At 42.4% G+C, this 14,625-nt stretch overlaps 8 protein-coding genes across 8 annotated transcripts; 4 read left to right on the forward strand and 4 right to left on the reverse strand.

The window, feature by feature from the left end:
- Positions 1–923: 923 nt before the first annotated feature.
- SS1G_10734 (hypothetical protein) lies at positions 924–1,825 on the forward strand (the record flags this gene model as incomplete). Its single annotated transcript, XM_001588237.1, has 2 exons — positions 924–1,386; positions 1,437–1,825. 2 exons carry the CDS (start codon positions 924–926, stop codon positions 1,823–1,825), a joined length of 852 nt encoding a protein of 283 aa, XP_001588287.1.
- A 2,116-nt stretch (positions 1,826–3,941) lies between these two features.
- SS1G_10735 (predicted protein) lies at positions 3,942–4,169 on the reverse strand (the record flags this gene model as incomplete). The annotated part of the gene is made up of 1 exon (XM_001588238.1): positions 3,942–4,169. The coding sequence occupies one exon, from the start codon at positions 4,167–4,169 to the stop codon at positions 3,942–3,944; it is 228 nt and encodes a 75-aa protein (XP_001588288.1).
- Positions 4,170–4,824: 655 nt separating this feature from the next.
- SS1G_10736 (predicted protein) lies at positions 4,825–6,363 on the forward strand (the record flags this gene model as incomplete). Its single annotated transcript, XM_001588239.1, has 5 exons — positions 4,825–4,875; positions 5,424–5,450; positions 5,916–6,032; positions 6,140–6,203; positions 6,332–6,363. The coding sequence occupies 5 exons, from the start codon at positions 4,825–4,827 to the stop codon at positions 6,361–6,363; spliced, it is 291 nt and encodes a 96-aa protein (XP_001588289.1).
- A 1,496-nt stretch (positions 6,364–7,859) lies between these two features.
- On the reverse strand, positions 7,860–8,018 carry SS1G_10737 (predicted protein; the record flags this gene model as incomplete). The annotated part of the gene is made up of 1 exon (XM_001588240.1): positions 7,860–8,018. One exon carries the CDS (start codon positions 8,016–8,018, stop codon positions 7,860–7,862), a length of 159 nt encoding a protein of 52 aa, XP_001588290.1.
- Positions 8,019–9,263: 1,245 nt separating this feature from the next.
- Positions 9,264–9,389, reverse strand: SS1G_10738 (predicted protein; the record flags this gene model as incomplete). Its single annotated transcript, XM_001588241.1, has 1 exon — positions 9,264–9,389. The coding sequence occupies one exon, from the start codon at positions 9,387–9,389 to the stop codon at positions 9,264–9,266; it is 126 nt and encodes a 41-aa protein (XP_001588291.1).
- A 1,095-nt stretch (positions 9,390–10,484) lies between these two features.
- SS1G_10739 (40S ribosomal protein S8) lies at positions 10,485–11,167 on the forward strand (the record flags this gene model as incomplete). The annotated part of the gene is made up of 2 exons (XM_001588242.1): positions 10,485–10,548; positions 10,617–11,167. The coding sequence occupies 2 exons, from the start codon at positions 10,485–10,487 to the stop codon at positions 11,165–11,167; spliced, it is 615 nt and encodes a 204-aa protein (XP_001588292.1).
- A 650-nt stretch (positions 11,168–11,817) lies between these two features.
- On the forward strand, positions 11,818–12,696 carry SS1G_10740 (predicted protein; the record flags this gene model as incomplete). The annotated part of the gene is made up of 1 exon (XM_001588243.1): positions 11,818–12,696. The coding sequence occupies one exon, from the start codon at positions 11,818–11,820 to the stop codon at positions 12,694–12,696; it is 879 nt and encodes a 292-aa protein (XP_001588293.1).
- Positions 12,697–13,078: 382 nt separating this feature from the next.
- SS1G_10741 (predicted protein) lies at positions 13,079–14,121 on the reverse strand (the record flags this gene model as incomplete). The annotated part of the gene is made up of 3 exons (XM_001588244.1): positions 13,079–13,512; positions 13,698–13,826; positions 14,037–14,121. The coding sequence occupies 3 exons, from the start codon at positions 14,119–14,121 to the stop codon at positions 13,079–13,081; spliced, it is 648 nt and encodes a 215-aa protein (XP_001588294.1).
- Positions 14,122–14,625: the final 504 nt, after the last annotated feature.

Consider the following 14,625-nt stretch of genomic DNA (forward strand, 5'->3'; position numbering starts at 1 on the left):
GGGCAGAATTTAAATATTACATATCACTCCTCGCGTCTTTTGACAAGATTTATAGTTTTATCATAAGTGTTTGTTTTGACGTCTCCCCAATTAATAATGAGCGAAATATCAAACCCTGTTGCAAAAAGAGCTTCCAGGCCTAAGGTCAAGTCAGGTTGCGTGACGTGCAAGTATGGTTTGTTGATATCTCATTCAAGCATAATGTTGACTTCATACACCATAGATTTCGAAGATTAAAATGCGATGAAGGGAAACCAGCTTGTTTTCGATGTACTAAGTCTGGGATTCGGTGTCGTGGTTATGCAACCCAGGTGTCAGCAGCAACGAAAATAAATGATGTTGCTCGACAAGGCTTGGTCCCTATACGCCCGGCACCACCAACTCTAGCAAATCGTGAGCCTTCCTACCTGAACCTTAGCAACCAAGAATTGCTGTATTTTCAAGATTTTGCATATGCAGCTTCAGCGGACCCATACGGGATGATTATGAATACAGCGCGCCGTACAGCTAGGTCGATAGAGTCATTCTTTTGGACCGAAGCCGTTCTCCAGGAAAGCTTTACTACGCCATGCATTCGTCATGGAATCGTAGCGATTTCTGCTCTTGTGCGGAGCTTTCAGTCGGACACTGACAACTCACAACGAGCTCAAGATCATGAACAATTCGCCTTGAAGCAGTACGGCAAAGCTGTGCGGTCAACGAGAGAATTCATTGGAATCTCCAAACTTACGGCGGAGCATTCAAGAGCACTATTTATTTCGTCCATGATATTGGCCCACTTTGATTGTTTTTACGGCAATCGAGATCTAGCAACTTCTCACATGCAATTCGCTCGATCATTACTTACGAAAGAGACCTCAAATCTTCTTGATGACCGATTTGTTCGTGTTCTAATGAGCCTTCATAGTGTCAATTATTCCACTATGGGCTTCGAGTCGGAATTCTCTTATCGCCAAGCCATACTTGGAAAAGAGCAGATCTACATCCCGGAATCTTACTCTAGCGTAGAAGAAGCAGTCAATACTCGAGAGGTACTCGTCACAAGGGCCAACAACCTCTATTTAGAGATATTCAAATACAGATTTACGCCAAGAGCAAAAATTCCTCGTTCGGCAATCAGGCTGAGAGATTGTTATGTAGCACAATTAAGACAATGGGATGCTGCCCTTCGTCGATCTACGTGGATGTACGATAGCAAAACTGAAATTCGTGGCCATCCAGTGCTAAGACCATATTCTTTGAGGATGCGAGTGTTAGTCAGTATTATCAAGCTTGCCACAAGTCTCAACGAACCGCAATCGATCACGGACGAGCTACTCGAGCCATTCCAGTACATTGTCTCTTACACAGGAGATATAATAGAGTATGAAACATTTTTGTCCAAAGGTATTTGCTATCCTTTCTAGCAATTTCGTACACGCTAACCAGATTAAAAGGCAAAGCATCGTTTAATTTTGATATCCGCACTACAATACCGCTGTCTGAAGTTGCATTGTACTGTCGCAATTCACCATCACTGCGTAAAGAAGCACTAAAACTACTACTTTTCTGTCACCGACGAGAGGGTGCATGGGATAGTCGTGTGATTGCCAGGATTGCGATTTGGAAGATGGCACTCGAACAACCAGGAATGGATGAATCCGGAGCTATAGTTGAGAATGCGAGATGTTACGGCGAGTCTTTTGAAGTCGATCGATGGAATAAAGAAGTTCGAGTTACATGCCGGCAAAATGACGAGAATATGAGTGAAGGTTATCGAATCGTTACGGATACCCTTCAATATGGAGAAGTGGCGAATGAGCTCTTTAGCTCGAGTCTACTCTAAATTACACCTGGAATTTCCCCATCATAACCTTTCATTGCTGTCTTCTTAAGTGTAGATGCTGCATCTAATACATATCTATCACTAATGTTAATGTCAATAAGAACAATAATGATTTCTCGAGAACTTCAAAATTGCGGTGCCAATTTCGCTTTGCTTCTCATGCAGTGCATGCTGAGGAATCTGACGCTTATCGCGGAAGGTGCGGAGTTCACCACAATTCATCTCTGCATTCATTCATCTCATCAGCCACCTAAAAGCTTTCAAGGGTCTATTCCATTACGTTGAAGGGATCGGTATAAGTTCTCATTTGAGTGGGGGAGATAAGCAATAATATAACTTGCATGTCCAAGATCATCAGTGCAAATTATTCTGTTGCATCGGGCTGTGTCTCAGGACATAGCCTCGTCCACAAATATGTCGGTAGCGATCGCTTGGCATGCCCCGTTGGCACTAAACACGGACCAAGATCGCTTCTGCACAGGACTTTGGGGGTGGATAAGCTTACATCTGCTTCATACAGTCAGAGGCTAAAATTTCCACATAAGATTGAAATCAAAATCCAGCGTTATGAACGCTTTCTACAGCAATCCTAACACGCCAGCTTACGAGCGATGTTTTACCAGTGCATGGGTATCATAGTGTGTAGAATTCATGGCTTAGCACTAATTTACACTGCCGTCAGACGCACCACAATTTTTTGCGGAGGAAGATACATCTCAGTATTGCAATTCTGTGACATACCATGGATACGCCACGTGAACTAACTCCTCGGTGGCATCAAGTATGGAGGGGAGAAAGCTTATTTCGGGACCGAGAAATGTTCCTTGAAGTTCCTTTCTTCCAAGTGTCTGGATCAGCAATTTATTCTGCAGCCCCTGTTCACAATTCTTGCATTGAAGTCACGATGTAGCGAATTTCAACGTGGAATGATTCCTCATTGGCATGCTAGTTTACATACGCTCCATATGCTGATAGTACCCTTTCGCGGCTAAATGAACACAACGTGAACCTAAGCCGCAGTTCAAGGGGCGCTCATGGTATTGTGCTGCAGTCAATTATCACTCGTGGTGAGTCACATCAATCGCTACTAGTAACGTGAAATGAATCGTACAGTGGGTAAGGATAAAACTATCTGACTGTCTATTCTCTGCTACTAATCCCTGATATCGAACCTATCGACATGCCGATACCAATACCGTGACAGAAAAGTACAAGAATTGCCGATGTCCACGCCGTAGCTGATCCTTCTTTGACGATCTAAGTGGTACAACTCGACAGGTATGCTTCATTAGAAGTGGAGCATACATAAAAGGACTATCAGCTTCAACCTACAGTGGATTTTAATGCAAGTACTGATTCTAACAGCATCGTTTCATGTGGTAGCTTTTTTCACTGTTAAATAGATTAGCAGATATGTATAGTGGATCCTCGGTATCCATCTCCAAATTCGGACCCGCCAATCAACACGGACCCCTTGTAGTGATTTAACCGCTTAAGTACCGGAGTGTACAGTATCTTGAGAGGTTCCACAGTCTAGATTTTCACATTTGTCTGCCTTGGTTGCGTCTTCGAAGGGAACCCCGCTTCGTAAGCGCTTCCGGAAAAATCGGAATGGGAAGCCCGTTGAAGGTGTATGCTAGGATGATATTATTGCTTCAAGGTATTTCCTAGCAAAATGACGGCTTTCTTCAAGCAAATGTTTCTCCTGTCAGTACTGTATCTAGACATCACTTTTTGTGCATTGAGTACATAGCATTTACTCTTCCCGTTTGTAATGGAGAGAAATTCGGGTGCGGAAATTGAGCGAGCAGTTTCGTGCTATTTTAATCACCCTCCATTGTCCTAGTATTCCCTCATTTTGCTCCATATCTTTGAGTTTCCTACAGGGTAGTATAGACCCCCAGTATTTCTATTGCATATCATTTCCTTCGCCTTGTGCGTCCTCAAAATAGGTAGTGTGCGTCTGACAGCAGGCTGCAGTTGCATCTTACATCATTTATCACATTCATGATGGCTGCACACAGGTTTTATTGCTGAGATCATCCAAAATGACATGGTTACGTTTCCTGAATCGTGTTCATACCGACAGTTTGGTTGAACATACAGGAAGACACCATTATGGACATGGATGCTGATCTGTCAAGCATGCAGCTCTAACAGCAGTTTCTCTGCAGTCAGCTACCAACAACCAGACTTCACCACCTGCAAACAGTTTGTATAGTTTGGTGTTGTGATATTTGTGTTCCTTTGCATGTTTGTCATTCTTTCTACGTTGTATACGGAAGTACAGGAGTACAATATCAGCAGAGATTGCTTCATTTGTCTCGCTCAAGGTGGTATTCATGATTAATTTCTGATGCAATCTCGTTTTCTTCCATCATCTACAATACTTCATCACATTGAAAGTAAAATCGAGTAAGTATGAAGTCTGTGATTCCCGCTGAATTAGATCCGAAGATTACACGCGTATATTTCATCGTCTGGTCCAACGACAGCAGGTCTTGGGAAAGACCAATGCTGCGGCAAAGTTTTCGTGAATATAGCTTAGACTCGAAGTGTTGCTTGAGCTGAAGTAATATGCTAGAACCAATAGCGCAGTAAGCAAGGCCTATATATGCAGTTGGTATCTCGGTCTTGCCCGCGACCAGGCATGTTATGCGCATATCTCCTTTCTAAACGTCCCGGCACTTTGGATGCCCACACCAGGACTCTACATTGATTGGAGCTTGGCTGCTTTCCTTGCACCTTTCTTTAATTAACAAGGAATACTACCTATCTAGGTAGCACCCGATCTCCCTTTTGTGTCAAATGTGATAATAATAGTTCCAGATCAACGATTGGTAAACGCTCATATGACCATGGGCACAATGCCCTACTGCCCAGTAGATCCATCTGAAATTCCTTGGACTTTATTGATACTCTCCAAGGGGGAATAATATGGCAACGGGGTTCTGACAACTACCTTCCCTTTTCATCTCCAACACTTCTTCTCAAACAATATGTCAGCAGTCAGACCACCATCGGCGACTGCAGCTAACACAAATTTATTAGTAAGCCAACAGTTTCAATCCCTCGCAATGTCTCATCAAGTATTTAATAGTCACATCCGATCTGTAGCTAAAAAAATACCAATAATGCTCAATCAGGATACATTCAGGACCGAGCTATGTTAGGATCAATACCTCATTATTTTAGATGAACCCGAGCTATCGTTATTTCTCTCGTATTGATGATACTAAGCCCTGTACTTTTGTGTGTGACGTGAGACGTGAGACGAAGCTAATGGGTATGTCGTGGCGAAAATAGATGCTACCCCTCGGCTAATCTCAAGTATACAGTACGGGTGCTCTTTTGAACTGGGCCATTTTCCCAATTACAGGAATGGAAAATCTGATATTGTGTGTTGCGAATATCTAACTGTGACTGCAGTTTTTAATATCTTGACCTTGCCATGCTCGAATGCGAGTTTCCGCGCAGTGCACAATATACATGGATCTGGTAAATGTGGATAATGCTTTGAGGAATGAAAATAATAGGTTGATGTTCGTATCGCATAGTACTTATTCGATCATATACTGCGTAGAATATACGATCACAGCTTCTGTTAGTGACTGAAAGCAAAAGAGTGAGTGATTATCATCTCTTCAATTTTTGACTACTGTTATTGCGTTGGTTATTTCTTTTACAAGAAAGAAGGGATTTTGTTTTATAATATTAAACTTCATGTCAGGTTCAGCTGATGTCCCACTGAATTTCTACGGATTTAGCCTGCGATGTCAAGATGATGCCACCTCCGTTTTCTTTCCCACTTTACATCTCCGAGTTATCCTATGAAACCTAGGACTAAAAGTTTAGATAAATACCATATCCTAGTAGGTACTTGACAGACACAAGTCGCCGTTCTCAGCACCTCGAGAATTCTAATATATCAGTATACCACACATTTCCTTAAGCCCACACCTACATTCATTCATATCATCGTGGCACTTCCAGCTTCTTGTGATTTATACCAGCCATTAATTAATATTGATTATGATATTGAACCCTCAATCTAAAGCCCTACACCGCATCATACTATATAAACACTCAGTGCCCATTATCCATCCCTGCACCAGTCAAAATCGCGTCTGCAGCACCAATTCAATCGCACCTCACTGCTCCACGCGATCTGAAGGGAGAGACTTATGATTGGTCATCTCTGCTATTCGTAGGTTTAGATACCGACTTCTTTGAGATGCGAATCAAGAAACTGCTTTCTTGTGCTTCTGGTACTCCCAAAATATCTTGGACTGCGACTTAACTGAGAATTCATAGTTATTAACAATACATCGCAAGAAAATATGCGAAATATCGAAAAATAGCGGCATCTTCGCAAGAAGTAAGTTTTTGTACTGCTAAGCGCGTACACGAAGCACATCAATCTCTAGATTCCGCAATGATGAGATGCGGAGATAGTAGATAAGCCGTCATCTAGAGATTAGGGAAGTAATGGATTATATGCAGTAGTGTTAGACAACGCATATAACTACAAGAAATAGTCTTTAAAAATACGTTATTCAGATATTAAAACCCAGATATCAGAATGTTCAAGTTCTTCATTTATCTCACGATCGCTCTTTAACACCAACACTGAAAATTTTATTGAGAAAAATAGCCCTCATAATTAGGTGAGATCTTAGCATATGCGCTGTACGTATCAAACCCGGCGTTACAGATTTCGTTGCGTTCAAAAATCCATAATTCCCTCCCATACTACTTCTATCCCATCTCATTCCATTGATAAGCATTCTAGACATCGCCTCTTCTCCCTCCGGCTCCTCTCTACAGCGAAATCGTAATGCTGGCCATGGTCCGGTGCAAGCCTGATTTACGCACCTCCGCTTCATCACCTGGTCCAAAAGCATCTCCTCATACAATGCCTCTGTGTTCATTTCCGCAGAACATTCCCCTGTAGTTCCAGTTTGTATATATGTAAAAAATGCAATTGATTATTTGTGATGTTGTAATGAGTGGATATGTAAACGGAGAATCATGGGTATGTATGGGGTTAATCATTCATGGGGACGAATAGCGAATAAGCATTTGGATGAGTGGTTGACGGGTTGGAATTATGAATTGTGCGTACCTAGGAGACTGAAAATTAGGGGCGAAGGGGAGGTATTAGAATGGAAGAGGTCTGAGAGAGATTGTGTGAAGTGGTTGGAAATAGCTGTTTATGAGAGGATAAAAACCGGCCGAGGATTAGATGAGCGGGAACTGAGTTCGCCGGGGTTTATCGTGATATGAAGTAGGACTTGCAAACTTTGGAGTAGAACTTTAATGTAAAGGGTAATGTGTTTCGTGCATATAGATATTTGAATGTACTATGGTAAGAGTACCCTGGATCAGAGGAAGGGAATGTGTTTAATACCGAGGCCAGGAGATCTGGATTCTCACAACCGGATAACGTGTTGATCACTATTGGAAGCAATTTTGAAACGGTATATCATGTATAGGAAGTATTTTGAAATTGTACCTATCATCTCTCCATCCTTTTCAATACAGTCACAGGCATCCATATTATTCATTCCCGGCTAAGAAACTGGATTCGTTCTATGCTTGCAACGTTCGGGTAACTAGCAACTATTTGTGAAATTTTATGTGGGAAGATGGGGCAAGGAAACTAAAATGTGCCAATTCATGCACAAGATGCTTGTGAAGGTGTTATAAGAATGCCTAGTAGCCCGTACTGCAATCTTTATTTTTCGGTGCTCAAGAACCCATGATTCTCGAAGGTGTATTCGAAGAATCATTAACTCCTCAGTAAAGAACTGCAGTCCGTTACATGGCCGACCTCGGGTTTGCGCAAGTTCAGCGCCAGAAAAACGGATGCAATTGATTCAACGATGAAATATCTTGGTGTAATCGTGTGAGCTTTCGAATATTTTATTCTTTTATTGAAATACAGAAGTCGCCTGAAGTCGCCTCCTGGGCTGCCAGGGCAATATGATAGATTCGAAAGTCGGTTACGGCTGCATATACCGGCTGTGCGGTACTACCACTCTCCTTCCTGCATATCCCTTGGGTGCTCTGCATATTTAGCTTCCGCGCAGACAAAATAATTCTTGAACTTGCCTTGGCCTATTCCAAGTGTCTTCGGATCAAGGACTAGATTTTTGGATATTACCTCAGCCAGAACGGGTTTAAGAACCATCTTATTTCAATTTATCGAGTTTTTGATAATAGCATCGAGGTGAACTAAAATCGTTTCCATGACAATACATCCGATCGAGACCCCGCTTCCTCAAGACTTTTTCAACAACTCACTTTAGAAACCCTTGATTTGCGGTATCGGGTTTGTCGCAATGGCTTACATAGGCAGCGAGAGCTCAAATGAGAAGATGCATACCACCTTCTGGTAGTCAAGGATTGCTCTTCTATCAACCAGCAGCATGAACCATGCATTCTTTGAAAAGGTTTGATTTCTGAGTTGCCGGACTATCCTTAGAGGGGAACCAGCATGATCAGGAATCTGTCCGTTGGACACTGAGCTTTTAAGTAGTACTGCGTCCAATATTCCAAAGATGGCTGGTAGAGCTCTGTAAAAGTCCGGAACTTTGACCAACGAGTCAAAATGGAGGAAATAGGTGAACGTAGATGGCTTGCTGTAAATTGAATTGATCATATATTTCAAAACAGGGTACCAATCATCAAGCGCAGTCTCGGTAGGTTGACTATTTCTGGCTTTAACCTGACAGTCATTTAATTAACCGTGATCTTGATTTGAGTCAGCGAAATATCATGAGTTTGACGTATATTCTGCAAGTAAGATGATTCAAATTGATTGGAATGAACGATCCTTTAATGGAAATTTAAGACTTGACATATCGTCAGGGCTGACCTGAGTGGTGACAGATTCGCATTTGAAGGTCGCATTCACGGGAGCCTGGGATTTATCTGCCAAGTCGAGGAACTTTTGAAGTAAACGGAACCAACAACACTGTCCCAAGTTTCAATAACGTTAAATGACAATGAATCTACGACTAAAGTCTTTAAGCTCGACACTAACTTGATGTCTAGTAAAGACTTTAGCCATTTTGGAATGGAGTTAACTTTTCGAGGTGATGGAAAAAGAAAACCTGGTCTTGAAAAGACCAATTAGAAAGGAATTGATAACTGGAAGGTTTCCTTTGCTCTTTTTGTTAGCTTCCTATTATTAAAGTTATATATTTGAAGCTGGCGACTACCAAAGCTCTTCTAGCAAGGCCTGATGATTGAATTCAAACTGAAGAATATGATGTAATATGCAGCAAATTGAAGTACACCCGTATATTCCAAGTCATTTTGGTGCACTGAAGAAACCAAAAAGACCAACTGGAGTTTGGGGCAGACTTGTTGTGTTTCAGGGGTCATGGCCAAATCACCCAGTCTCTACACAACCATCCTTCCTCTTTCCAGATCAAGCAAAAGATTCCCTGTTCAATAGCTCGATCAAACCTTTATCCGTTGCTGTCCAGACTGTTATTACCTTATCCTGTTCTAACAATCGCTTAACCCATACAGGCATGTTCTTTTCATTCTCCATCTTGGAGATCTTTGGACTACCCAGGATAATAATGTGCAACCACTATTAAAAGCACTTTGGTCGGTCAAAAGACAATAAAACGGTGATTGCAGAGCCTATGATCAGAGAAACTCCGTCTGATTATACTCGGCTCCTGAATTAATGTCGAGATACTGTGTTGTGTGTTGTCTGTCGCCTTTCCCTGAACTGTAAAGCCCCTTCTGGACGGAAGAAAATTGGAGTGAGGGGTTATTTAAGATGGATTCGATATATATCATCTCCTCCCTTTATTCTACTCCGTTCTCTGTAAGACCTTTTGGGACTATACCTGAGTTCAAGCATAATCTGAGATTTTTCTAGCCAATGTACGGGTTACCTGTGTGCATTCTCCTGTGTCGCGCCGGTGGCAGGCAGATTATGGTAGGCCGGCTGTAGCTAACGGAAATGGTAGCGCGTCGTTTTGACGTATTCTTAAGACCAATTTAGATCTAATGGTTTGTATAGCATAGCTTCTGTATCAGAAATAACATTTTAGGCTCGTGAATCATAACTTTGAGGGAAGGATAATCTGGTGATGAGAAATGTTGGAGGGTGATAAATTGCAATATCACGTGACTACCAATTCGAACAGCGAAATTCTCGCTTAATCTTAGCCTCCGCACTAGCTTCTCGCACCGTTTTTGATTTTTGCAAAAGCTTCGGTTCGAAATTCTTCAAACTCTCACGACAAATTCTTCGACGACAACGATTGTAATTCGAATCATCAGGTCAGTAATTCATCAATATTTGGTTCCTATCGGCATTCGATCGAGCATCAAGAACGAAGTCGAAACCAGAATATGCGAAGGAAAAAAATTGTCAAGCAAAAAAGGATTGGGAATAGTTGCGCAGTGGATAATTGAGATGGACTTCAAAACCTTCTTCGATCGACTGCACACCATATTACATATCAATACTTGTTTTCGCACATTTCTACTGGCAATACCTGTCTTCGCATAACTGGTTGCGCATCCAATTCTTTGATGCGACATATCAAATGCCTGCACTAAGCTCAATTTCTTCCTTATCTTGGTTCAAAATTAGCTAATTATTTTTCATACCACAGGATTAGCAATCATGGGTATCAGCCGTGACAGCAGACATAAACGCTCCGCCTCTGGCGCCAAGCGATCCCATTACCGTGCGTAGTAGATAGCCCATATATCTTTATTGATATATGTTCCGACCTGAAAACTAAGACTTTTACAGGGAAGAAGCGCGCTTTCGAAGCCGGAAGACAAGAAGCAGGTACCCGTATTGGAACCAAGAGAATCCATCTCGTCCGTACCCGTGGTGGTAACCGCAAGTTCCGTGCCCTCCGTCTCGAAGCCGGTAACTTCTCATGGGCTTCTGAGGGTATTGCCCGCAAGGTCCGTGTGATTGTTGTCGCTTTCCATCCTTCCAACAACGAGTTGGTCCGAACCAACACCCTCACCAAATCCGCCATTGTTCAAGTCGATGCTGCTCCATTCAGACAATGGTATGAGGCACACTACGGTCAAAACTTGGGCCGAAGACGTCAACAAAAGGCAGGCCAAGCTGTTGAGGAGCCAGATACCAAGAAGAGCAAGTCCGTTGAGAAGAAGCACCACGAGAGATTCGCTGCTGCAGGAAAGGTTGATGCCGCTTTGGAGAAGCAATTCGAGGCTGGTCGTCTTTATGCCGCAGTCTCATCTAGACCTGGACAATCTGGACGTGTTGATGGTTACATTTTGGAGGGAGAGGAGTTGGCTTTCTACCAACGCCAATTGAGAAAGTAAATCATCTTCTATGGGATTTGGGATGGGTTGTATTTCATTGGGAATCATGGCATGGAGTTCCTGATATGGAATCATGTGAAAAATGGTTCTCTTCAATAGTCTATGAATTCAAAAGCAATAAGAATACTCCCTTTGCCAGTTTATTCTATGTTCAAACATATCAAGATTAGTTTTGATTTGTGAACCCGACATTTGTTGATGTTGCCTGGTCATAATCTTTTTCCACATCTTTGATTGTGAAACTTCTCTTCCTAAGGTAAAAGGCAATCTGATCGGAATTAAAGGCTGGGGAAAATTTGAATGATGGACCTGGCTTGATCGTAAAACCCTTGCGCATCTAGTAACTAACCTACAACCCATGTTTTTCACCCCGCAATTTCTTATCAACCTCGTGATGGTTCTTCGATAACTACTACCTTCAATCTCCTCCTACCCAACTTTAATAAACACATTTAATTTCTCTTTTCACGTGGAAATTCTGTTCTATTATTCTACTGCCTCTCCAGTTTAAAATATCTAATAAATCATACAAAAAGTCTACAACTTAATACTGTACAATACACCGCCTATCATCCAGCAACATCACATTCGCAATCGCAATTGATTACCAAAAACCCTCATAACCACCAACTTATTCACGTCACATCACAATGCCTATCTCCTCTCTCGTCGCAGCACCACCCGATATTCCCGGACCCTCTTCTACATCCTCCCATTCCCGCTCTCACTCAGCTTCAGCCTCCACATCAACTCACTCGCACGCCCCAAGCAACCCCTCTACCTCTTCCCAAGCCCCCCTCCCCTCTTCCCCGGAAACCGCCCGCCAAATAGCCGAAGCGCGCACCGCGCTCAACGCATCTATCCAAAACATTTTCACGCCCCACGAACACGCGCTTAAATTGCGAGCACAAAATCTGCATCAGAATAGTAGTGCTTTAACGAAACAGGAAAATGAATTGAAGAAAGAGATTGGGAAGTTAGGGAAAGAAGGGGATAAATTGGAGAAGGTGGTTAGGGAGGGTCAGAAGAGGGTTAAGGAGTTGGGGAATGTGCAGAATTGGGCTGAGGTGCTAGAGAGGGATTTTTTGGTTATGGGGGAGGTTTTGAGGTTGGTGGGGGGTGTGGAGGGGGGAAGTAACTGTGGGAGTGGGAGTGAGAGTGAGGGGTGGAGCGATGGTGGTGAGTTTGAGTGGAGTGGGGATGAGGGGGTTGGGGATGGGGATGGGGATGGGGAGGAGGGGGATGATGGTCATGATGGTGGTGTAGGGTTAAATGGGAGTGATGGGGCAGTTCACGTTGAAACTGATACGCATATGTCTAATGTGAGAGCAAACGAAGATACCTCCATACACGACACAGATGGTATAAATCCCAACACCAATGTGAAAGGCAAGGGAAAAGAAAGAGAAAGGGAAAGTGTAGAACATACAGAGATTACTGATACGGAGGAATCTTCCATGTCAACGAATGTATCAAGATCTGAACCATCATCTAGTTCTATTCGTACTTCGGTTTCTGGGATGAGTTGAATTAGGGACTAGGATGGATTGTTTGAGATGGGACGGGACGAGCTTATTATGGGAGTAATGGGATGTTTGGAGTGTAATGGAGTACAGAGTCGTTTTGGGGGATTATGGGTTTGTTTTATACCCTGTGTACTTTGGAAGATGATTTATTTTGGGAAGGGCATTGCACATAAGAGTCTTTGGGATTTTGTTTGTACATGCTTTGAGTGAAGGTCGATAAGCCCCCGAATCTACTTTTATTTATTCTCTAGTGACAAAAAAAAAGGCATTAATGCAATCTTTTTCAAAAAATTACCCATCTCACAATCTATAATTATCCAAAATCCCATTCAATCCCCTCCTCGTCCCTCCTCATCCCATCCAAATCCACCCACAAACCCCCACACTACAAAACCTCAAAAGCATCATAAATCACCCTCCCCCCATTCCTCCCACTACTCGCCACCCCTACCACTCTATTCAACCACCCATATTTCCCCGCATCATCACATTCAAACGTCAGATTTAAACGCATCTTATATTCATTTGCGGAATGTTTATCTTCTTCTCCAAGTGCCTCAAGGATTTCTCGCCGTCCGGTTCGTACGCCTGTGGTGCGCAGGTAAATGCACTGGTTATCGTGTGTTAGGAGGTTGTAGCGTGTGTCGAGGTGGGCGGTTTGGAGTGAGGGGGTGGATTTGGAGAAGTATGTGGAGGGGTATGTGGATAAGGAGGAGGAGAAAGAGAAAGAGGAAGGAGAAGCTGTGTTTTGGATGGTTTCCCAGTCGCCGCCGCCGGGGAGGATGGTGCCGCGGAGACGGGGTCCTTCGAATCGTCCGCCTGGGTGGAGGGTTAGTTTGGTTTTTTTGTATGTATGTATATGTATATGTATATTTGTGAGCAGGTTGAGGGTTTGGAGTTGTGGAAAAAAAAAGGGAAGATGCATTTCTGACTGGCGCAAGAGAATGAAAAAATAAAGGAATAGGAAAAGAGAAAATGAGAAATAATGAAAAAAGAGGATATACCTTTGAAAATAACAGTAGCGCGATTACCATGTCCTCCATCACCAATGGGATGGAAATCCTCCATGTCGCATTCGAGATGGAAGAGGAATTTGAGGGAGGGGGTGGGGAGGGTATAGGATGGTTTGGCCCCTGGGTGTGTATGTGTTAGCTTTGATTATGTGTTGGATTAGATTGGATTGGATTTTATTATAGGAAGAGGGTGCTTGGTGGTGATTAGATGAAGATGGAAATTTGAAGTAGGAGGGGAATTGTAATGGTGGGGGAATGATGGGATATTAGGTTAAAAATGGAGGGGGAAGAGGGAGGGGTAGAAGGAAAAGAGAGGGAGAGATATCTTACATTTAGTATTCGTCAAAGTAGATATATGATGGGCTTTTTCTACCTCTCCGGCGTGTATTAATTTTCCTTGTTGATTTGTTGGCATTGTTTAATTTTGGGAGTTCTTCCTCCTTTTCTCTTGAATTTCTCTTGGAATACAGTACAAAGTTTCTAATGATTGAATTTTATTCTCGAGCTCTGTTTCTGAAAGTTATGATTTATTTATTTATTTATGGACGAGGAGATGATATGTCGGATATTTATTGAAATATATACAATCTTGTATCAAGTATAAAGGATGAAAATTGGAAATATCAATCTAGAAACCTGAAGCAAGATTACCTAGTACATAGGGTCAATTCATAATGACGTACATTGAAAATCCTACTTGGTATTCTGTAAATGGTCTAGATGCTAGTAGATCTCACTAGGATAACACTAGTGCCTAGTTAGAAATTTTTTAATTTTTTAATTTTTTAACTTTTTAACTTATATATATGGCGGAAACTATTTAGATTTTTCGGGCCGAAGTATGGTGGGTGTTTAGTTTGGTTTAGTGTACCTAGTAGAGGCATGGTTGCTGCCGAATTTTAGCCTGCGGTTTACATAT

The sequence above is a fragment of the Sclerotinia sclerotiorum genome, genomic scaffold (assembly GCF_000146945.2).
Source record: "Sclerotinia sclerotiorum 1980 UF-70 scaffold_16 genomic scaffold, whole genome shotgun sequence".
In the NCBI taxonomy this organism is placed as follows: Eukaryota; Fungi; Ascomycota; class Leotiomycetes; order Helotiales; family Sclerotiniaceae; genus Sclerotinia; species Sclerotinia sclerotiorum.